Below are 23,812 nucleotides of genomic sequence, written 5' to 3' on the forward strand. Positions count from 1 at the left end.
CTAAATTTTACGATAAGCTAGTAGTTCAAGATTACTCAAATTAATTTAATCTAGCAGTTTGAATCAAAAACATAGACTGGCGTGAAATTAGCTTCGGCGGCAAAAATGCGAAGCCTAAATACAGAAATCAAACAGCTGGTAAAAATAACAACGTGCGCACTTAGAAGTGAAAACACGCTCTGACTAACCATTTCTCTACTTCTGTATAAATACACTCTCATTCATTCTAACTCATTTACACCCTGATATGGAAACGCAAGGGAAAGAAGGTGTAACAGAAAAGGCTACAAATTAAAATAACTATTAGTAAAAATAATATAAACCTTGTAAGGATTATGTTAATTTTATTAACAGTTAAATTTTAAGTTAAAGTTCCTTTCCTGTCAAATTCTTAACTTCAACTTACTACTTCCGGCCAGAACGTAGTTTTGGATTTTGCTGAATATTTAATGAGAAGGAGCGGTATTTAAAATACGAAGTTACTTACTGAGTCAGAGAGAATCAGAGTTTCTGATTTACGCGCGTCTGCCTTTTTGGCCACTCTCTTTCTCAAAGCTGTTATTACGCTCGGCCGTACCCAGGCCCTTGCTAAGCTTCGTAGTCAAATAAGTTAAGGGGCCAACTCAAATTGAACCTTGATAGCTTCGGCTATACTTCTTTTAGTTAATCTTAGTTTTAGTTTAATTCTTAGTCTTTTTAGTTCAAGTCCAAGTGCGGGCTTTGCTTGTACACTCCTAGGCGGAGTTTTGTTAAATCCTATTAGAATAATAAAGGCTTAGTTACCCTTCTATCTTGTTGTTTCTTGTCACCGAACGCAAGCGATTATTCACTTATCAGTTCTTAGATTCTTCACTTCCAACATTAACTTCGAATTCCAAAGTGAGGTACTCTACAACCTTATAAACTGTGCTAGGTTTTATGATCTTACCAAGATATATAAAACTGAAATTCCACTTTGCTTTCTAGCTTCTAACTTGGGAACATCTCCCGTAGACTTAAGCCACGTATTTGGTTTCTAGATTTTCTCCATTACTTTCTAATAATTTCTTTCGACATGACTTTTACTTATTTTTCAACTAAAGGAGCATTAAAATGTTTTGAAACTAGACTTCGAGAATTACACGCATTGAAACTGGGGAATTAATTTGTGTCACTAAATTTTCTTTGAATTAGATTCTCTTTTTTTTCTCTGAAATTGTTTCTATCACAAATTTGAAGGAATAGCTATGGGTGGTCCCTTCAGTCCAGCACTTATTGATAATTACATGCATTATCTTGAGGTCAAGTTATTTGAAAACTGCCTTTTCGATTTCGCATGAGCTATGCTGATGCATTCGCCCCTTATTGAGACTTATAAAGAAGATATAACACAAATTTTGTCTTACAAATTCGATTTATTAAGAGATCCAGCTCACTTTCGAAGCTTAATCATATAAATCATTCCCCTTCTGTAACATTTTAATTAAAAGCAATGAATATAATTTTAACACTACTGTTAAACGTAAATCTTTTTCTGTTTGCCTGCATTGAAGTTCACTCCTCCTAATAAACTTTTTTTTTTACTCTTGCGTAAAGAAATTGTTTGAATCGTCCAAAGATAATTTTTAGAACTTCCATCATAAATATTAATACACCTCTTTTAATTCTTTAATTTTTAGAACTTCCATCATAAATATTAATACACCTCTTTTAATTCTTTTCCTTTTTCACAATATTACAATTATATCGTAAAGCGAGCTTTAAAGTTCTCCCGTATTCTGCATTTACATACAGTTTTCACTATTGCAGTTCATTTCTTCTTTTATAATGAAAAAATAAACTCGGATATTTTAAGACTTTTAACACTTCAGTTATCTCACAAAAGACGACAAACTCAAAGAGCAATGATATGGTTTTGTTTTTTAATTCTTTAAAGTTATTAAGCAAACTTTTCTCGGTAAATATTTGCTCTTAAGCTGAGAGTAATATTAGTTTACTGAACCTTTAAGGAAATAAATTTTAAATTTAAATACTTTTACAATTAATGGAAATATATACATTTTAGTATTTTAAGAAATTATTAATAACTTAATAACTTTTAACAAATTTTATCAACCGTCAATAACCATTGCTAAACGCTGGTCGCATGTTTCAGTTTTCAAACTAAGCTCCACAATTTTATTCGTAATAGATTAACATCAGCTCAATGGGCCAATTAAACAAGTAATTGAAAGATTTTTCCCATGAAACGTAACGTGGCATTTTCCACTGAAAGGTCCTCTTCAAAGAGATCATTCTCTTTAGAGTTAGCAATGTAATGCTTTTTTTGCAGACTTCACCATTCGTATTCGTATTCATTTGAAGAATAATGACTGTTTGGGAAAGTTATTGCATTAAGAATCGATATAATTTATCAGAAAACCGGTCATATATTTAAAGCACGTGTCATATGTGACATTTAGATGCATGTTAGTAACGATCATTGGAGAAAAATGTATGATAATGTATGATAAAACAAAAGAATCTCTTTGAGTTTCAATGGTCGAATTATAAAATTCCTTCGGATAAAACATCTATAGAATGTAAAATTACTTCATACTATAATTCACTACGAAATACTATAAATGCCTTCGCAGATGTAATACTATGTTTTAAATTTGTACTTAATCTTCTTATTTCTTTATATTTCTTATTTCATATTAGGTTTCCTCAACGGGGTTAACCAGTGAAGAAGAGATTCAAGATTACAAATTACTGGTAGTCAGGTCCTGAGTTTGAACTCTGGAGAACGAGCTGGCTGAACGGTCGATTTTCGTGGTTTTCAGCACTCATATACGAGCTAGCTTCCCTTAAAAAGCATCCCTCTCTTAAACAGATAGCCTTTGTACGCTTTGACACATTCAAATAATCAACCAATCGACTTAACTGTGCGTCATTCCTTAATGAATGGTAACTGAAATAATAATAAGCTTCACACTTCTTTAAAAGAAAGTAAAAGTCATGTGTCGAATAAGAAAAACATGTATAACATCAATTTAAGTAATGAAAAACCATGTACAGAATTTCGCCACAGTAAGAATAAAGATAAATTAATAAAGTTGTAATTGGAAATTATAGGTAAAATATTCAGTTTAACATCAGCAGCAATCTGTGTTTAAAAGAAGCGAAAGTGCAGCTACAGTATTTGCTCTTAGTAATGAAAACAAGATAATAATATTTTAATTTTCGAATTGTATACTGCCTGCTTAACTGTTTCTTGTTTGAGTTTTGAAGTAAAAAATCTGATGACCGAAGTTCCTAATTTCTTAAATCTAGAGTTAAATATTTGCAAACTATATGCGCAAGAAATGCTTTTATTTTTCAGTTTTGATATCAGTTTGATATACAAATCACGCGAAATAATACTCAAGCTGCGTATAAAATAATGCGCGAACTGCGTATTATTTTGTATTAAATGAGGGGGGGGAATGAACCAAGATTTAGGATGAAGGAATATTTGAAAGACAAATGAAAAAATGCGTTTTACTTGATACAGCTGATAACATAAAAAAGATAAAATTGCTTTTCTATGCTCCGTATTTCTTCCAACTATTGTAAACAACAATAGTGAATAGAAGCTTCAAGCGATGACCTTTATGGATTATCGGAAACCTTTTTGTTGAAAACAAATCAATAATGAGAATAAAAAGAAGTAATTAAGCTGCTTATTCGAACTAAACAATTCACATGCTAACAAAAACTGTAAATGGTTTAAAACCATTTAAAGATAAGTACTGCAAAACCAGGATTAATTTTACTGAATTTTAATTAATTGTGGCAGTAGCGTATAGCAGAAACTCCTTAGTTCTTACTTTATATTTGAATACCATACTAAGAAATTTAATTCTGATAAAAAAAGACCAAAAAGGTTTTCCCTTTTTTACGAGAAATTCCTCTTTTCATAAACAGCACAGCATCACACAAAACACAGAATTACACATTAAGCCCAACCAGAGGCTGAATAGCTTAAACCGCTAATGACAGGCTGGCCCCATAGTTGGTTTTGGTAGTTTCCTTAGAAAGTCCTCCTCACATGCATTCCTCCATTTAGTCAAATAGCCTTCGTGTACTTTTAAACATTCAAACACCTAAAGTCACTATAAACATTTTTTTTTCTTCTAAATTTCTGTGAGAACTTTTCTCGTAACTGTCATTTTTATCACAGCAGTACATATCTCATGTTTAAAGTGCACATAATTTTCAGTTTAAAATTTGTATTTAATTTGAAACTTATTTCATAGTAATTCTCATCAAATAGAAATTTCATAATTGTCCCAAAGTTTGTGCAGTTAAATTAGAGTTTGTGTATGATTTTGGCAACACAATTTGATAGCTGTTGCATGTAGCATAACAAAGACGATACAAAATTGAAAGAAAAAATGACCTTAAAACGTAGGTAAATAAATAGACACAGACATCGCTTTGATCTGAAAAGATATACAGTAGATATACAGACATCTCGAAAAAGACATATTTAGAATGATGATGGAAATTTAAAAATTGCCGTACGGATTATAGAATCATGCCAAAATATTCAAAAAATGGTACTTACAATATCAAAACAGTGTCAAAATGCTAAAATATAATATTGCTTTTTCTACTTTATCTACGTCAGAAATAACAAACTTAGGCAAATAAAAAGGTACTTTTTTTTCTGTGGCATTTTAGTTGATAAAGGTGCTACCTAAAATAAAATTAAATCTTCAATTTTTATATTAAAAGTGCCACAAATTTAGTAGAACAAAATTCTATACGCACACACACACAAAAAACTGATTTTGTCGAACTGAATAATTTCATTATCAAGAAAGCCATGTACTATAAACTATAGTAAACATTCGTTTGAAAACTATAGTAAACAATTGTTTATGCAAAGTAAAATGCAGGAAGTTCAAATATTAATGCTTATTATAAAGGGAGGTTTCGGACGAACCATTTATCTCCTTATCTAATTCTTTTCATGGAAATAAATATAATGCAAGCGAATTATGTAAAGCATTTCTGAAAAACTTAATAATTTAATCCTTTCCCTTTCAAAGTGACTCAAAAATTCATTTCACATTTCAGTATGTTTTATTTTCTTGGTTTCAGTTTCTTATGCGCTCAATAATAAACAAACTTATATATTTGTTCATTTTAAACCAGAGTCGTTTATTTCCTCCTGAAAACCACTGGGATAAAGAAAAGAATCTAAAGCATTTTTACTGATTGCAAACCTGAGTTAAATATATTAAAGAGACAAAATCAAAATAATTTATTTAATTTCTTCTAATTTTAATATTACGTTTTAGACAACGCCTATGGTAGTCACTTCTGATATCCTGAGCTATCAGATATGCAGCAAAATCATGCAGCAAAACAAATTGGCAGTGTAAGATAGTGTTAGTTTCATATCGAGGCTTTATTAAGGGATATCATTTGCTAGTTTAAACAAACGCTGACTGACCACTCACTGTGCTTGAGAATGACAGTATGACATACCATTCTGCGGTTGGCTGATCATTCTCATGTGTTTCATGTTTTCTGATTTTTGGAGAATAGCATAAAAAACTGAAAATTTAAAATTTTGTTGCTGATTTCAGATTTCGGAAATCTAGACTTTAAAAAAAATTTAAATTTTTCAAATTTTATAAATAAGTGAAAGATTCTGAAGCCCCCGTATAAATAGAAGTTCAGAACAAATGCTAAGCTTGCCCTTGTTTAAAAAAAGCCCTACTTATTATTCATATTTTGTCAATTGTTCAACGTATTACCTGTCAGAAATAATGGTGACATGAACACAAAATTTAATTCTAATTTTTTCGCACCGCCTAGTTGACCATTTGTAAGACAGCCACCTATCATACCCCTTCCACTTTACATCGCCGAAATGACTTCCGACTCAGGCGTGAACGCAGCACGAAATTTGAGCTTTTTCCTAGCGGGGGGGGGGGAATCAGAACATCTGCCATATCACAGTCTAAGCTCTGGATGCAGACAAGAGATTATTTGCCATGTAGAGCCTAAGATTGGCCTTTGGGCTCAGGTTCGAATCCTGGAGGACACATAAGTTTTTCTAAGTGTACTGTGTCTTAACCGCATGGAGACACTGAATGTAATGTCAAGCCTAAAGTGCTCTCGCGAGGTGGTGGAAGAGGGAGAAATGTAGAGGTCTCTCGAATCCGTCTCCCTGGTAATTCGCATTCAGAATTGTAATGGGATTGGGAAAATTTGCCCCGTCTTCTATAAAGTGCCTAAGACCTTATGAGGTGTTTCTCCCGCCTTCTTAACATGCCTTCGTGGTGCAGTGCTCAGAACACTCAGCGCGTATTCGAGAGGTCCGAGTTTTGAGTCCCGGTGAGGGCATTGCTCATTTTTCACGTCTCTCAGAATAAAAAATACCTAATGTCTCTACAGTGGCGCCTGAACCAAGAAAGGTGGTGGATGATGAATGATTCACCAGCACCAGGATTTGGCGACTGGGTCCCCTAATCCCCAGTCGCCCTTTAAAAGGGGGAGTATATAGGATATTTCTCCCGTTTTCTCAGCATGCCTTTGTAGTTCAGTGGTCAGCACACTCGGAACGTGTTCGAGAGGTCCGTGGTTTGAGTCTGGAGAGAGCATTGCTCATTTTTCATGTCTTTTACTCTGAAATAACCTAATAGGATCTACAACCTAATCGAAATACAAGCACAAACCTTGCTTCCTGGTCACGATAAAATTCGCCATCTTGATATGATGTTACTATTAGACAAGTGAGATAAGTCATAATAGCAACACGCAACAACAATTTTCTCGCTTTAATAACATATTTTGAAATCACTACTCCTTTCCAAATCTCAGTACAGATGAGGCAAAAACAAAACTTCTTATTCGGATGTGTATGTACATATGTATATATTTATTCAATCAATGAAAAAACATTGGAAAAAATTCTATAAAATATTTGAAACAACAGAAAATAATAATTATTTTAATTGTTTACTCAATTTCGCTCATATCATGATCTATACTCCTATTTAGCATTTAAACTTCGTCTAATGATATTTGTTTTGGGAAATTAACTTTCATTCGAAAAAGACACGCATTTTCCATTTCAGGTTGTTAGTTTGCTTAAGATATTTCTTCCTTCTTTTTCTTCCCAATTCTGCTCATAATTTCGATGAGTGAATATTGATTTCTCTCTTACCATTAATTTTATATTAACTGTTACTGGATTTTAAATTTATCATTTTACCTTTTTGAAATGATTCACTTTTCTCTCCCTTTCTACCAGTCTTTTAAATAAAAAGTTTGTTTTCTTCTATTATTCTAATGAAAGAATATTTTTTACTTTTATATATATTTTTTATTTTTTTGGCTCTTTAACATACTTGGTTCTCATTTCTTTTCTGTTCTCTTGAATACAGATCAAATATACCGGGTGGCCATAATTAAACTGACAGTGCTCAGTGTTCTGTAGCGCGATCTATTTGCGAGAATGACGCCACATTTTGTAGGAAGATTAAACAAGACGGCGGACGAAGGATTCTGCGAAAAAACAAATTAGTTCCAAAAGTCACCGCTAAAGGAATATTTGGCGCTGTGTAATAGAAAATAGAGTGTTAACAAATGCAAATCAATACGGAAATTACCTTTTATTTTGCATTTAAATGCGGTTCAATGTGGCTGCCGTTGTTGTGGACCACATATTGCATTCTGTGCACAGTATGCACAACAGCAGAAAGTAACATGTCTGCAAGAATCTCCCGTACAGTCAGTGATATGTTATCCTTCAACGTAGCCAAGTCCTGGACCACTCCTTGATAGACCTTGGACTTAAGGTAACCCCATAGCTAGAATTCGCATGAGGTAAGATCAGGCGACCGAGGTGGCCATGCAGTTGGAATGACTCTGTTGTGAATTTCTGTCGTAGCATCTGTTGCATCCGTGTGGAGGGGCTCCATCTTGCATGAAAATGATTTCCCCCAGGCATTGTCTTTGCTGAAATGCTGGAATGACAAAGCTGTTCAAGATGTGGCGATATTTCTTTCCGGTAACAGAACAGGTTTCCGGTCCTGTCGAGGTATTTTTCTCATAGAAGAATGGACCTACGATAGATTCCGCTGTGAACTCACACCAAACAGTTACCTTTGGTGAATGTAAGCGAATTGCTGTGACTGCATGTGGTGGTTTGTCATCCCAAATTCGGCAGTTCTGCGTATTTACAATTTCCGTTCAGGTAAAAGTGGGCCTCGTCTCCCCATAAAATTTTCCACGGCCAAGCATCATCCACCTCTGTTCTGGCAAGAAAGGTGAGAGCAAAAGTCAATCGCTTATCATGGTCGGGGTACAGTAACTCCTGTACACGGCTGATCTTGTACGGATAAGTTGATAATCTTTCGTAAGATTTTCCATACCATACTGTAAGGCATATCCATATTCCGAGCTACTCCACGAGCGCTAGAGGTGTCAGCAATATTGTCTGGTCCTCTGTCGACAATCGCCGTGGCAACTGCTTCGATTGTATCCTGTGGTACAGGTTTTCGTCCTCTGCCTGACTGAACCTTCAGAGAATCTATTTTCTCAAATGTCCCAACCATTGCCCAACCATTAGCCCATTAACTGACACAGGACCGTTACCTTTACGCATTTTTTGTGCGTTCTAAAAGCACGAAGAGCGGCTGACGCGTTGCACTGGTTGAGGTAAAAGAATTTGACCAGTAACGCACGCTCGACTAAAGAAGGAGACATTGCACATAAACTTTCAATCCGATTGATTCGAAACGTAACACATTGCCTTTTAAAACCCAAGCAGCCGGTACTGTGCGAATGGATGTAACGTGAAATTTGAATAAAGAACTTCTTCTTCTGCTCAGCGTACGTGATATAGCAGATTACGAGACTTTATCGGTGTTTATGTAGATTTTACACTTTTTTAAAAGTGTTGCCATATTGCACTTGAACTAAATCACAAAATGTGCTTAATAAAAGGTAATTTTATTCCGTATTAATTTGCATTTGTTAACACTCTATTTTCTATTACACAGCGCCAAATATTCCCCTAGCGGTGACGTTTGGAACTAATTTGCTTTTTCGCGGAATCCTTCGTCCCCCGTCTTGTTTAATCTTCCTGCAAAATGTGGCGTCATTCTCGCAAATAGATCGCGCTACAGAACACTGTAAGCACTGTCAGTTTAATTATGGCCACCCGGTACATGTACATCCCAATGCTAGACAATTGAGTGATATCAAGCTTAAGCAAGAAAGCATGGTAAAGGATGCGTAAATGAGCCATTTTGTAAGGAATTAATATATTCTTCCGTGTACGCTCCCATGACATAAGTTTTCAGCGTATCTAGCTAACAATCGAAAGACGCTACTCTAAATCCTAAGAAGGCATAGTTGATTTCTCATTATGGCGTCGCATGGAATCCGTTTCCCGCTTCAAAGAAAATGTAATAAAATCCACCGTGGAGCCCAAACTCAAAATGTACTGGAAGGTATCTCGGCACAACCTGGATTTGATATAATGGACCATGTGCCTTTTACCAATTAAATGGGGGAAATGTAAGGATGCCTTGGTACGTGCTGTTGTGATGTAAGAGGTTAGTTAGTACATTCAAAGGGCGATATAGAAATCAATAGCTCGAATTCTGACGAAGGAATAGTTGATTTTTCCGTTCATTCGTCAAAAAGCTTAATATTCTCTAATGTTCGTCATTAGATTATTACTAAAAAGAATTAAATACATTTACTCAGTTTCAGAAGCACAAGAAGTGCTGCAGAATACAGTACACAAAGAATTTTAACGCTCGATGTACTCGAACTTATAATGTTTCCTTGATATTTTCAAAGAAAATACTCTAATTCAACAACTTACATAATCTCTGATATGTATAACTCCTCCGTATCTTTTAACAAGATATTCAATGACATCTTTATGGCCAAAAATTACAGCTTTGTGTAGTGGGCTTGCTCCATTGTGATCTCGACAAAACGCCAGTTTTTTCCTATCAATAAGGTGCTGAACGTCACGCAGTCTGCCTTGAGAAACGGCTTGGTGAATTTCTCGAATTTTTGTCTGAAAAATAAGGTAATATATTATGTCATTAGATTTAAAGTAGGAACATACTTTTGCATAAAATTGGAAAAATGCAAATGCTTAGTTATAGTTAATACGCCGAACGGTTAATTAGAATCATGAACATGACTCTGATTTAGAATTATTAGTGTCACCGTTCGGCATTACTGTAAACCTTTTTCAAAACAACATTAGAGTTATATTATTTTAAGCATGGCAAAATCTTGATAGCTATTTGTCTTAAAAAAGGATGTGTTCATGGAGGACTTTGTGAGAGAAACTATCTCGTAATTGTTTTACACATGGGAAAAACAACAAAACCAAACATGCAGCCAACTCTTTCGCCTGGGTTCGAATCCAAACCAGGTCCAACAGTAGAGACATTAGGTACTTTTTGGAAGCAGGCAAAATGAAAAATATGCAACGCTTTCGCCGAGAATCGAACTGCGGACCTCTCAATTACGCGCTGAGCGTGCAGACCACTACACCACGAAGGCTTGTTAAGAAGGCGTGAGAAATACCTTATAAAACTACCAGCATTCCGAGTCTTAAGCACTCGACCACAACTAAACAGTACTAAGACTAATCCAAAGTCAACTATTGGAGCTCTGGGACATTAAAGAAGGATGGAGCATCACTTTATAAGGTATTATCTCCCATTCTGCATGCCTTCGTGGTGTAACAGTATAAGGTTGTTCTACAGCCTTCTAACGTGCCTTCGTGGTGTAGTGGTTCTGCACGTCAGGCCGGTATTCCAGAGGTCCGTGGTTCGATCCCTGATGAAGGCGTTGCTAATTTTTCATCTTGTCTGCTTCCAAAAAATACCTAATGTCTCTCCAGTGGCGCCCGAACTAAAAGGGTTGTGGATGATGACTCTCCACACCCAGCATTTGGCGATTGGGTCCCCTAAAAACCCCAGTCGCCCTTTAAAAGGGGGAGTATATAAGGTATTTCTCCCGCCTTCTAACGTCCCTTCGTGGTGTAGTGGTTCTGCACGCTGGGCCGATATTCCATAGGTCCGCGATTCGATTCCCGGCGAAGGCGTTGCTAATTTTTCATCTTGCCTGCTTCTAAAAAATACCTAATGTCTCTACAACAGTAACACACTCAGCGCGTATTCGAGTGGTCTCAAGTTCGAGTCCTAGAGGGAGCACTACTCATTTTTCATGTCCCCAGCTTCAAAATAACCTAATGACTCTACAGGGACGCCCGAACTAAAAAGCGGTAAATGATTATTCTTCACCACCAGGATTTGGCGACTGGGTCCCTTAATCCCCAGTCGCCCTTTAAAAGGGGGAGTATATAAGGTGTTTTCTCCCTCTTTTCTACATGCCTTCGTGGTGTAACGGTAGCATTTGCGAAGTCTAAGCTCGAGTCCCGGCGAGGCCATAGCTCATTTTTCCTGTCTCCCACAATAAAAAATTCTAATGACTCTACAACTTATATTATTAAAGAGTATAACTCTTAACTTTCGGACAGAATCGAGTTCTGAGATATAATTTTCCGTGTGAATGACCATCCAAATACCTAAACCTGAAACTCTGAGGAGGCTACCTGAAGTTACGTCTGGGCTGAAGTCATTTAACATCATTTATAATCTTGAAAGAAACTATCATGCTGCTTGTGTCAAGAATTCCTAAAGAAATGCTTTGATTGTTGTCTAAAGGCGGTGATAAATGATGAGGACTGCCACATTCAACGTTTATAATGGCTTTTTTTATGTAGGAAACACCCTCTAGAAGACTTAACTGTAGCTATAAAATTCACGTAATGAAAACATTTTTAAAACAGCACCCATCATATTGGGCACCTTATGTTAATTTCATTACTACAATTTGCAAGTTCATTGAAAAACAAAATTTTTTTAAATGTCTACTGATTTTGGGTCATTCTTTATGTAAATTTCGTTTGTATATAGCTATATTAAACGCGTGACCAAATATTTTATTATGCTTTTTAATCGGTCTTCATCTCAAATAGTGAGTATAAAACAAATATTAAAATGGAATGTAGAAAAGAAAATGTTTTCTCTTTTTGAATCATATATCGTGATGTTTCTACGAGCTAATCGTCGTATTATGATGTTTGCGATGTATTTCGTGCACGCATATCAAAAACACTGATCTCGCCATAGATATGCTTGCACGAAATGTAGTAATTGCTGAAAAATAAAATCCTTTAATATTTATTTGAAGTACCTTTTCACTTTCACTACGTATAAATAGCTAAAACACGTTCAATAACACTTGAACAAAATACTTAAAACAAGCAATGGTTTCAAAACAGAAACAAAAGAAAAACAAATTTTCAGAATTTACATAACTTGAGATCATTATAGTTTACAAAACTAAAGTAATATAGATTCGGAAGTATTTGCAATGATATTGACAACACCGATTTCAATAATACAAAAATATTTAATCTTTTTTTCATAGGTTAGGAGTATTTCTGGCTTTACATGACAAAACTTCATTTTTACGGAACACCTAAATTAGCACTTTTGTCGATTAAAGAATGAACTCCGAAAAGGATTTTTGCTTTTATGAATAAATGTGAAACTATTTATGCAATAATCGCAGTGGAATAGGTATTGAGTAGGACATGCAGGTTTAACGCAGTTTTTGCAAAATAATTTAATGGTCTGCAAAGAACCGTAAGGTAGCAGAGATTATGTCAATCTTGATAGCCAAATCTACTATCTATAAATCTAAGATTTTTACATCAGCCAGAGTACATTAAATTCCGACTTTCGACGTTGGGCCATAGAAACTGTAGATTCAGTGATCTCATGGAATCAAATGATGATAAGGTATCAACAGATGCTCTTTGATTTTTCTCTTTGAGATTGTGGGCACTGTAACTTCGGCTGCTGTACCTCCTGTTGTGCATATCAACATCACTATCAGCATCTGTATAGGTTTCAATGTGTTTGCTCTCTTTCAGTTTTGAAAAATGAAACTAAATTGTAGATATATTATTTTTATTTTTATTTTGTGATCTATTATCGCATTCCTCTGTAGGTGCTCTTGTGTGTAAGTATTTACCAATTTACCTAGCACATGGAACATCCGTGATTCAAATACCTGAGAGGTATAAGTGATTTGTAACATTTTAGTTCAAATGTCTAGTAGTTTCTACGGTGGCGACTGAACTAATATGTGAAGGCCGATAACTCTTCACACCTAGAACTGATCATTTGGGTTCTCTTGCTGCTCATCAGTTGCCCTTAAAAAATGGGAGAATGTAAATTTTTAAATTCCATTCCCATTTCAAATTTCAAGTCCTATTTTCCCATTCTCCCATCACTTTTTTCAGTAAGTGTTCCTGTGGTGAGAGTCGTCGGCCCATTCATCTAGCTGTTGTGAGGTCAATGGATTAAATTCTGTGTAGAGAGAATTTGATTTCAACATTTCCTGTTCTGAAGAAACATAATAGTTTTAACATATGATTTGTGTATTTATTGTATAATTAATTTTGTAACGTCTAGTTTACTTGGCTAGCATAAACTGCTACTAGAGCTATTTGTAAATCTGTTAGGTAATTATTTCTAAGAAATGAAGATGAATAAATACAACAGGGGAAGGGCGTAAAATACCCTTTTATTGAACTCAGTTATTTACAGAGGATATAGTTCTTGTGCTTATAAATCCACCATGCAATTCTGACGATAAAACTAAGATAATCATAAACTAAAACTAAATTTAAGGAAAAGCTAGCAGTTGAAGACTACACAAATTGATTTAACCTAGTAGTTGATTCAGAAATCTACACCGGCTTATATTAAGCTTTGAAGGAAAGAATGCGTAGCCGATATTCAGAATTCAAACAGCTGGTAGAAACAACAACGTGCGAACTCAGTAGCGAAACACGCTCTGATAAACCTCTCGCTCTGACATCAGTTTAAATACACTCTCGCTTACACTAACTCACTTACATCCTGGCGAGAAAAAGCGAGAGAAACACGAAATGACAGAAAATACTAACAAATTAAATAACAATTATTAAAAATGAAACAAACCTCAGAGTTTTAATAACTTCTGAATTGTTTAAAGATGTTAATATCATATGATGCTTTATTTTGAAGAGCGCTGATATACTTTTCCCATATCAACTAATGGTAATTGTTCCTTCATGTTACGGCAATCCGATTTACGAATTGTTCTATATAATAACGCTGCACATTCATAAAGTAGGGCAAGCCTGCATTTTTTTGTTCCAGGAAATAGATAATAGGGCTAATCTTTGGAATATGGTGACAGGTAGTTTGGCGACATTTTAGTAAGGCGATAAAAGTTACTAGCTAGGACTTTAGCAGTGTACATGGATAAAGTTAAGAATGTGCGCAATGCCATTTTTGTGCAATTCTGGGATGTTTTTTTAAGTGAAAATAGGTCGACGTGTACATGGATACCGTATATGTGGAATTCTTAAAAACGCGGCAAGCAGTGGGCGATTCTGCACTTTCTCCCAATTTCGCACCTAATCTTCATCATGGTTAAGCACTTTTGTTCCATAAAAGTTCTAGCATAAGCGTAATTCGGCTAGCAGATTGGTGGAAAAAATGTTGAGTTAAAAAAAAAAAAAAAAAAAAAAAAAAAAAAAAAAAAAAACATGCTTTTACTTAGTGAAAACAAAATGGCGTCCCCCAAAAAAATCAAAGAGGTTAGAATAGAAGGAGGGAGGGTTCGCGGTTTCCTCCACAATCAGGGAATGAAACTTCGCCGAACAAGCGGCGTCCATGTTTGTGACTTCAAAACATTGCATTACGGCAGTGACATGTACGTGTTTCTAAGCTGTTCCGTGCATTTATTTTCCAGTAAAAATATGTTAAATTTATAATGAAATCCCTCGCTATTGTTGAATTTTTGTTTTAAAGTAATAAAGATGATATCCATAATTTACTATGTACAGCAAATTATTAAGAAATAGTTCGAAATCTAAATGCATGCGCATAACATTAAAGCCTTTAAAAAATGATGTTTCTGCATATTTCACGGATTTGCTTAGGTTAGAAAATAAATCTTAATAAAATAAAACAGATTTATGCGAATTCATTGATTTCAGTTTATGCGCATTTCATATTTATTAATCTCGAAACTGCCTTTAATTAAGTTGAATTACAGAAATACACAGAAATATAAGTTTTTGGATACATCTTTCCACATGTTCAATTGTGTAAATATTTTACTTAATTTTATCACTATACTGCTCAGAAATTTGTAAGTTTATGCAAAAAATTTTTAACAACAGAACAGTTTATCTTAACTTAAAAAAATTAATAATAATTAATGTATAAAGAAAAGCATTGCTTTATTTAACACCTTTACAATTAATAAAAATAGTAACAATTGATTTCTTACTTTTCATGAAAGTTATAAAACGAATTAACTAAAACGTTCAAATTATAAAATTTAAATCCTACCATATAGCATTGTATCTTAAGGAACGAAGATACCAGCTATAAACAGAAACATTAAAATGTATTTAATATATTTTGATTATAGTTATATTAAATAACCTATTTTAAGTCCTTTTTTTTCACATCTGGAAAGAAAACCACATGACATTGTGATATTTTTTGACATAGTTGTCATATTACATAAAAAAAGAAAATTAATACTTACGTGTGAAAAATAATGCCCGGAATTTTTTTCGAGAATCTAAATGTGCATCCATATGCAATACAAGCTGACATGCTTCAAAAAGAAAAGAAAAAATGTTGCAATGACAGACTTCCTTGCACAAGTCACGGTGATAACAGGAAGATGGCCGCCAAGCTTTGCCGATTGAGTTGAACCTTCCCTCCTTCTATTCTAACCTCCTTGAAAAAAATAGCAAGTTGCTGTAGCAGGGTTGGTCGCCAAATTTTCGCCAAAAAATCGCCAAGTTACCATAATTCAAAGATTAACCGATAATAGCTTCGGGAAAGAACTGCATTTATAAATAAACGCGGAGAAAGTTGAAATAATCCGAAGGAATGTTTTAGAAATGATAAGAATGTTACGCATTCTTCTCATTTATAAAACATAGGGGGGGAAGTGGAAATTATAAATAATCTTCTAAAAAGACATATTACTTTGTTTACAGCTCGAGCAAGATCAATATAAGTCTCTTAATGCCAAATTATTTATATAATTTACAAAAAAAAAATCTGTATTCCAAAAATATAATTATAGGCGTCTGTGAGTTATCTTCTTTATTCGAAATGTGATTGGCTAGTGGTTAGCGACGATGAGTGCCGTACCGAAGGGCCCGAGTTGGAATCCCGGAAAAGGCATGGATGTAGGGCCCGGGAAGGCATGGAAAAGGCCGGAAAAGGCTGTGCAGCATGGGGGACTCTAAATATGCGGCGAGCCGAAAGTCCTCTCGAGAGGTTGTTGGTAGGGAAAGAGAGGTGTGAGCCCCTCGGACCCGTCCCCTCGGCATGCTCTCCATCAAAATTGGAGGCGGAACTGAGAAAAGTCGTACTGTCACCTGTATGGTGCTCAAGGCTCTTGGAAACGCAGGCGCAATCTTGCAATCCTTACCACGATGAATTTCGTAGGCTTGGTCTGATGTTGCTGACAGATAAGTGAGATAAGTCACAACAAAAACAATGAACATCAGTCGTGATGTTCAAGTGAGTAGTCGTGATGTTCAAGGGGGGGCAAGTGAGCAATGTGTCTAGTTGTAAGAGTTACATAAGAGATTCAACAAATGGATTCTAGCCTTGGAAACACTAAAGCTATGTAAAGGATAGTAAAAATGTTTTATATATGAAAAAAAGGCTTATCACAGCCTCAGTGATTTCTAACAAAAATGCTTTATTGATTTCTAGGTACTAAAGTTAATTATAAAAGGAATCAGTTTTAGTTCTAACATTTGAATGGTGCACAAGTAATTTGCTCTCGCGTTCATCTTTTTTAGTTCAAGGTTGCCTTTTTAGAGTACAACATAATATTGCTGTTGTAAATCTCGTAAATAAAGTCTCTTTCGTGAAAGAAAGAAGCGTATACGAGAAATTAATCCGTTCTTTCAAATCAGTATGCGTGCAAGTGTCATGAACCTCAAAGGAATGTTAGACTGCAGGAGAAGAGACGGAAATGAAAAAGTAACTGCTGGTATCACGGCAGGGTATATTGATAACTTTAAGTTTTATGACATTGGGGAAGAAATTGAAGTCATTGACCCGAAGTGCGAAAATATTCAGAAAGTTTATTCAAAAGTTTTACGTAAATATGTTGGGTATCGTGAGTATAGCAGTGTCTGTGTATTTTTCCTTTTTTTTTTCCACCCACGACAACCAACTCAAAGAAGAGAGAGATATTTTTGGCAATTAAACGAATTTTTTATTAAATCTAAGCTGCTTCTAAGAAGAAATATATTTTAAATCGTACATCTGATTAAAGCTTTCCCAAAAGCCATTATAAATTTAATCCACAGTGTCAGAACCTGCGATCTATAAAATCAGATAATTGCTGCATAATTGCTGATTTCGAAATTCTGAATGAATTTGTCAGTCTATAAACGCATAAATATGGTGAACAATTTAGTCGCAAGACTTGAAGAATTAGATTTTCATTTAGTGGCAAGTTTAGAACCTGAGGGATGTCTCAGCTCTAAAACATTTGGTCCCTAAAAGGCGAAGAATGTTTCGGATATCACATTGCTTGAAATAAAATGCAAGCCTGAAGCATTTCCTTGTCTCAAATATGTTGATAGCATGTACATATAGCTCTTCATTTCATACACTGTTGTGTTAAAAGTAAGCAAATTTTATTCATTTTAAAATGTTCTGAAATCACTTTTTCGTGACTGTTAGGTAAGCAACAATATTTAAAGTAAATTAAAATAAAAGTAGCACAAGGTAAGCAACTTAAAATAAAATTAGCACAAGGTAAGCAACAATACTTATCTGAAATTAAGTATTGTTGCTTACCTTGTGCTAATTTTATTTTCTTTCTGGGAGAGATGAATTGCTGCTGCTTCATTAGCGGGAAGTACTTTTTTCATACCTTGTGCGCGAGCGACTCGGTGGGAAAAAAATATTATGTGACGTCTTGAATAAGTTAACTCTTTTCTGCATTAAATAAACACAAAGCGTTCAATACGACATTAATTTTTGATGCAATATTATTCTAGTAATGTTCTATTGTTTAGTAATACTATTTTCAATATTTTGTTTTAAATGCATGATTTTATATTTTGTGTCTTGAATTTCTAAATACTAATTATTAAAGGTATAGGCTTATCGTAAATAATTAGCATAAAGCTGCTTCATTTCTTAAACTGGTATCTGGATACGAAGATCAGATTCCACTCTCCTTCCTAGCTTGCTTGCCTTTTCGTTCTCATTTTTTAGCAGTTTTTTATTCCTAAATTTATCCTGGTCTATTCTTTTAATTAACTAGTTGAATGCGCCTTTAGCGTGTTGTGCAAGGGTTGATATCAAACACATTTTCTTAATTCATGTTAGAAGCAAAAGCTCCCATTAAATCAGAAACTTTAAACACCCTTAACGTGAAATATATTATAAAATATCCTAAAAAAGGTGCATAGAAGTTAAATGGATTTTATTAAAACTATCTTCCACGGGTTATTTTTAATAAAACCATAAAAAACATCCGGTTATGACTGTGAAAGTAAACCTGATAAAGTTAATTTTAAATCAGCTGAGGATGAAATACTTTTGTATTTTAATTTTACTAATAAATTATTCTATTAACTTTTAACTTGCCCCATATTTATTTCCCCTTTTATTTCTATCTATTACTGTTAGTAAATGCATATTATCCATATAATAGCACGCATTTCATTCCACTCTTACACTTTTAATGCTCCAAAAATATTTTATATGATACATAGTTTTATTATCTAACTTTATTTGGTTATTGTCATTAACGTTTGCAAATATTTCAAGTCAAAATGGCTGTCGATGTAGTAATTATATTCTGGCAACTTTTATAAATCTTTATTTTCATGTTTAGAGTTGTTTCATGTCTATTAGTTGGCTGCCCTGCTTACAGAGGATATTACAGACTTGAATAGTTTGCATAGTGATAGTCAGATGCGGACGTTCTCTTTGATCTTATTTAAATTACATTCTATAGAGTACGTCTTATAATCGCCATATACATTAGAATTTATGTAGAGTTTAAGTATAGTACGAAAAGGTTTTTTGATAAGTACTTTAAAGCATCTTTCTTAATTAAATTATTGGAATTAGACTGATATTTTTGCTTCTTGGATACTTTTGCTTACATAAATCTCGCAATCAAGGTATTAAAATTTTGAAAGATGTTGAAAATTTTAACAAAATTTGTGCGTTGCAGAACATTGCGTTTCAAAATAATCTTTCCAGCCAATTTATAATCTTACTACTAACCAAGAATAATTACGTAATTAAAATATCAAGGCAGAATCTGACCTAGTTTGATGCAATTAGACATACAGAAGAGTTACAAAAATATAAAGTGATGTGTATTGTATCGACAATTAAATTGACAGCTGGAGGGAAAGTAACAGCAGATAATAGCAAACATGAAATTCTTAGTTGATTAATTTGTTTCAGTGTGGCCTCTGAGTCGCAAAACGTTACGCGAATTAATACGACGCGATTTTTCATCGTAATAAGCACAATTCAGTTTCCTAAACATATTTGGTCTGTTTAATCTATCTAGCAACAGTCGTAATTAGTAGTCGTAATTAGAAATCTGTTCAGGAAGGAGGCAGTATGAGACATTCTTCGAAGCAAGATCTGATTGTTTTTATTTTAGATAAAATACTCATATCGAATGAAAACTGGAATATTTTAAGGATAGATTGCAGCATTTGAAGCATAATGAAGTATGATATTAGCATTTAAAGCATTTAAAGATATTAGCATTTAAAGGCATAAAATTATTCGGAAAAAAAAAACATACATTTTGATAACATGAAAACTGTTTAATCGGCAATCGACTTTGTTTTCTGAAATATTTTTATTATAGCTGTTAAGCCATAATAAAAATAGCAGCCATAATAAGTTTTTATTATGGCTGCTATTTTTATTAAGTATTATTATTTTTTTTTCCGAATGCTCAGGCAAAAGATATTACCTTCCAGAATCTTTTCGATGAAGTCCTTGATGTTCCAGTTTGCTTGAGTTATTTTTTATACATCAAAGGAAGTATTTAAAATCTGGCAAAATAAAATCCCTAGAATCGTTGATTATGATTCTGAAACTGACAGCGGAAGAAGATGAGAATCTAGACAGAGAATTTATCATCCCGCATCTTGACAAGTGTTATTATAGAAACGTAAAACCTATCTTCTACAATTCCTTGCGCATAGCTAATTTTAAGAGTCATAGCATTCGTATTGAGCGATTTAAGAGCAATAAATGCACTTTTTAATAATTTAAATCTTTATTTTTCATTTTTATCAAAGATTGCTAATTGATATAAATTAAAGTGCTTTCAATTTGTATTAGATCAAATAATAATTTAATAGACATTTGGGAATCTTTTATAATTAATAGAAAAATGTTTCTAATGCCATGTGCCGCTTAACTATTAAAGAGTTAAATTTTTCAGTTCATAATATTTAGTCTTATAGATTCACGTTTGTCCATATTAACCGGAATTTTTCTGGAATACAAAGTTTAAATTTTTCACTTAGTAATAATTCTGCAATTATTTTTTCAAAGTTCAAGAAAAATTGAATCTCCTACTAAAAAAACTAGATTTTTGGAAATTATGCATTGAATAATACGAAACTAAAGTATTTGAAACGATTTCTTGGAACACTAGAAGAAACTTCCAGGGTTCCAGGAAATGAATGAGAATATAACTGAATATTTGAAAAAGTTTAAATCCTCTTTCAAAAAGGTCTTCAGAAAACATGGAGAAGAGAAAACCAGACTGCAAATCCCTTTGAAGAAAATGTACTTCCTACTTCCAGATTATCAATCAAAAAAAAAAAAAAAAAAAAAAAACAAGGAAGTCGATGGAACTTTTACGAGATAGTACTTTAGAAGCCAAATTCAAAGAAAAGTTCCTCATTAATTTCGAGGCAGATATGAGCAGAAAATACGAAAAGGGATTTCTAGTAAGGCGCTTAAATTTGTTACCCTTTACGAGCAGGGAATTAGTGAAAAGGACTTTTTCTTCGTATACTTTATTAAAGGTAAATATCATAGAAATAGAATGCTATTCCATATTTAAGAGTGAATCTTACATTAAATGAATCTAATTATAAAGAAATGCGTCTTTCAAAATAGTCTTAGTTCACTAAATATTTTGCTGCATATAAAGCGTTTGTCATGAGTGTTATTTAAAATAAATTTTTCAAAAATTTAATTAACCAGTAACTCAAAACTTTTGAAAGAAGTTTTTCAATTCTTGAAAGATTAAAGTATAGAAACATAAACTGATTGATATATTGTACATTTTGTATGCGAAATATGATGTATTTACTTCAATATCGCTTTCGAAAATCGTATACAAATTTATATATGATACATATCAGCAGTTTGCCTTCTCATTTCGCATTCTTTTTAACTTCAAAATTTATTTATCTGAATTATGCTATCCACCTAAAGGAAGGAGTGCCTTAGTAGAGGATTATCTATGAGAATCTTGCTTGTATTTACGTCGCATATTGGTAAAACCACGGGAACGCTCATACACCATTTACTGGGGCACGAACCCGAACTACCAGTGCTGCGGTTTTAATTACTCAGGCATAGGTCGTTGCCTAGTTATACCAACAAATGCAGGGTCTCTGCTAAACCTAAAGGAGATTAATTCTTGAAAAATTGTTGCATTTAATATTTTTCAAACTTCAGTACCCAATATTTTCAAAAAGGACCCTACAGAGTTTATTCAGTGAATGTTCGTAACAGCGCAAAATTTCTTGATTTAAGTTGTCTTGCATGGTATACGCCAGATTTTTGGTCTCAAAGCGGGGACTGTTCAGGTCGACCTTGTGCCTTAGGAACAATAGCTCCCTGGTCCCAAAATAAGGCTCCCTGGTCACGTGAATTGATAGTTCATGACACATCGACATAATACCTTTTCTTACGTTCGCCAGTCCCTTTTGTTATGTTTTCAATTTCCCTTTTCTGATCTTCGCCAGTCAAGACCTTGGGAACTAGCCTCGCTCAAACTTTTCACATGTCCAAATCTTCCATAATGATAAAATACACATCTGAAAGCGATATATATGCTACTGTATCTGAGATTAATCTCAAACTCCAGTCAGAATCTAAGTAAACTTTACTTTAGTTGCAATTTCTAGAACTCTGGATGTTGCTGAGTGCCTGGAACACTGTTTATCATGTGCATCATCTCTTCTTTGTTTGAATGTCCTACGTCATCTGCACACTTGTGCTTTCGACAGTCTCGCTTGCATAGACTTGTTTTAATATTGTAATTTCAGCAAGCTTACCCAGCTTTATGTAAGGTTTTTATCATCTTCCATTGCCTCAAATTATGTTGCAGTTCCCATTACAACGCGATATTAAAACGACGCTTTACTTAGATTCAAATATTTCACTGCCATGCAGCAACTTCCTTGGCATTTCCCTCCAATCGCCCTTACTCCCTAAATCCGACTGGCCTTCATAACTTGTCACTTTTTTTCGGGGGGGGAGGCAGTCGTTGCATACTAATTATAAACACATTGCTAATATGAAAACCACAGTTTCTTGAAATCGGCTGCCAAGGGATAAGCAAGTGAAACAAAATTGTAAACCAATGTTTTACTTGATAAGCTGCTTATAATTGAAATTCAATTACTATGAAAGTTTCGATGGTTCGACTTCATTCTTTCCGGTTTCCAAATATTAGATTTAAAGTGGAAACAAATTCTTAATCCAAGTATTAAATATTAATTCCCCCCCCCCAATTTCTTCAGAACCGATTTAAATTGAGCATTCTAATTACAATAAGCAAACATAACCGTGGATAATATGCACTAAAAATCAAATTTTGAGACTTAAAGGGCACGTTTTTGCATATTTTTTGATGGCGAATCCAAACTGACAGTAAGAAGAGTTAAATCTTCAAAAACATATATTTTCATCACAGACTAATGCTCTTAAATTTGGGTTTAGGTAAATATTATTTTAAGAGATTAATTTTATAATTATTTTAGCTCTGTTTTCAATTCATTAGAATTTCTGTTTATATTATGTATATAAATTCGAGATATGCACTTTACTAACACGACTTTTTTACAATAATGGGTCTTTAGTGTTCCTCTTCGCACAGCATATTAGCTTGAATAATTAAAAGAGTCGCTCATATAATCGCTTCATTGAACTGTCTAATGAGAATTCTTTTACTGATACGCTGCTTAATATGAGGAGTCGAATATGATTTGATGCACAATCAACAGATACTTGCAGAGAACAGTCGTAGCTGTTGATGTTTCAACTCATTGTAAATATTAAAATCTCATCTTCGGCTCCTTTATGTAGGAAAAATGTAGAAGAAATGCTATTTTGAAAGTTAGAATTTTGTTACTTCGGCACCGCCTTAAATCGTTTTCTGCGATGTTGCACAACTATCCGGGCCTTCGTGCAGAAGAAAGTGGTGATCAATTCAACAAGCACACCGGAACGCATTTCACGGTTATCTCTAAATGAAGAACCATTATATGACCATAAAGTGTATCCAATAGCAAATAATGTTCATACCAATAATGGTCATAAATATATTTCAAAAAACGGTTTTAATACATGTTATGTTTATCAATTACATGCTAAAATCTAATGTTCTTTAATTTAGG

At 33.9% G+C, this 23,812-nt stretch overlaps 1 protein-coding gene across 1 annotated transcript in view; it reads right to left on the reverse strand.

Annotated features, from left to right (window-relative positions):
- Nucleotides 1-23,812, reverse strand: part of LOC118199015 (uncharacterized) — a 321,168-nt gene that overhangs the window by 210,543 nt on the left and 86,813 nt on the right. Inside the window, exon 3 of the mRNA XM_085807260.1 lies at nt 9,860-10,060. Coding sequence (XP_085663386.1) covers nt 9,860-10,060 — 201 coding nt within the window. The remainder of the gene's footprint in view (nt 1-9,859; nt 10,061-23,812) is intronic.

Source organism: Stegodyphus dumicola, chromosome X1, assembly GCF_044657685.1.
Source record: "Stegodyphus dumicola isolate Sdum_Otavi_A_Nest chromosome X1, ASM4465768v1".
In the NCBI taxonomy this organism is placed as follows: domain Eukaryota; kingdom Metazoa; phylum Arthropoda; class Arachnida; order Araneae; family Eresidae; genus Stegodyphus; species Stegodyphus dumicola.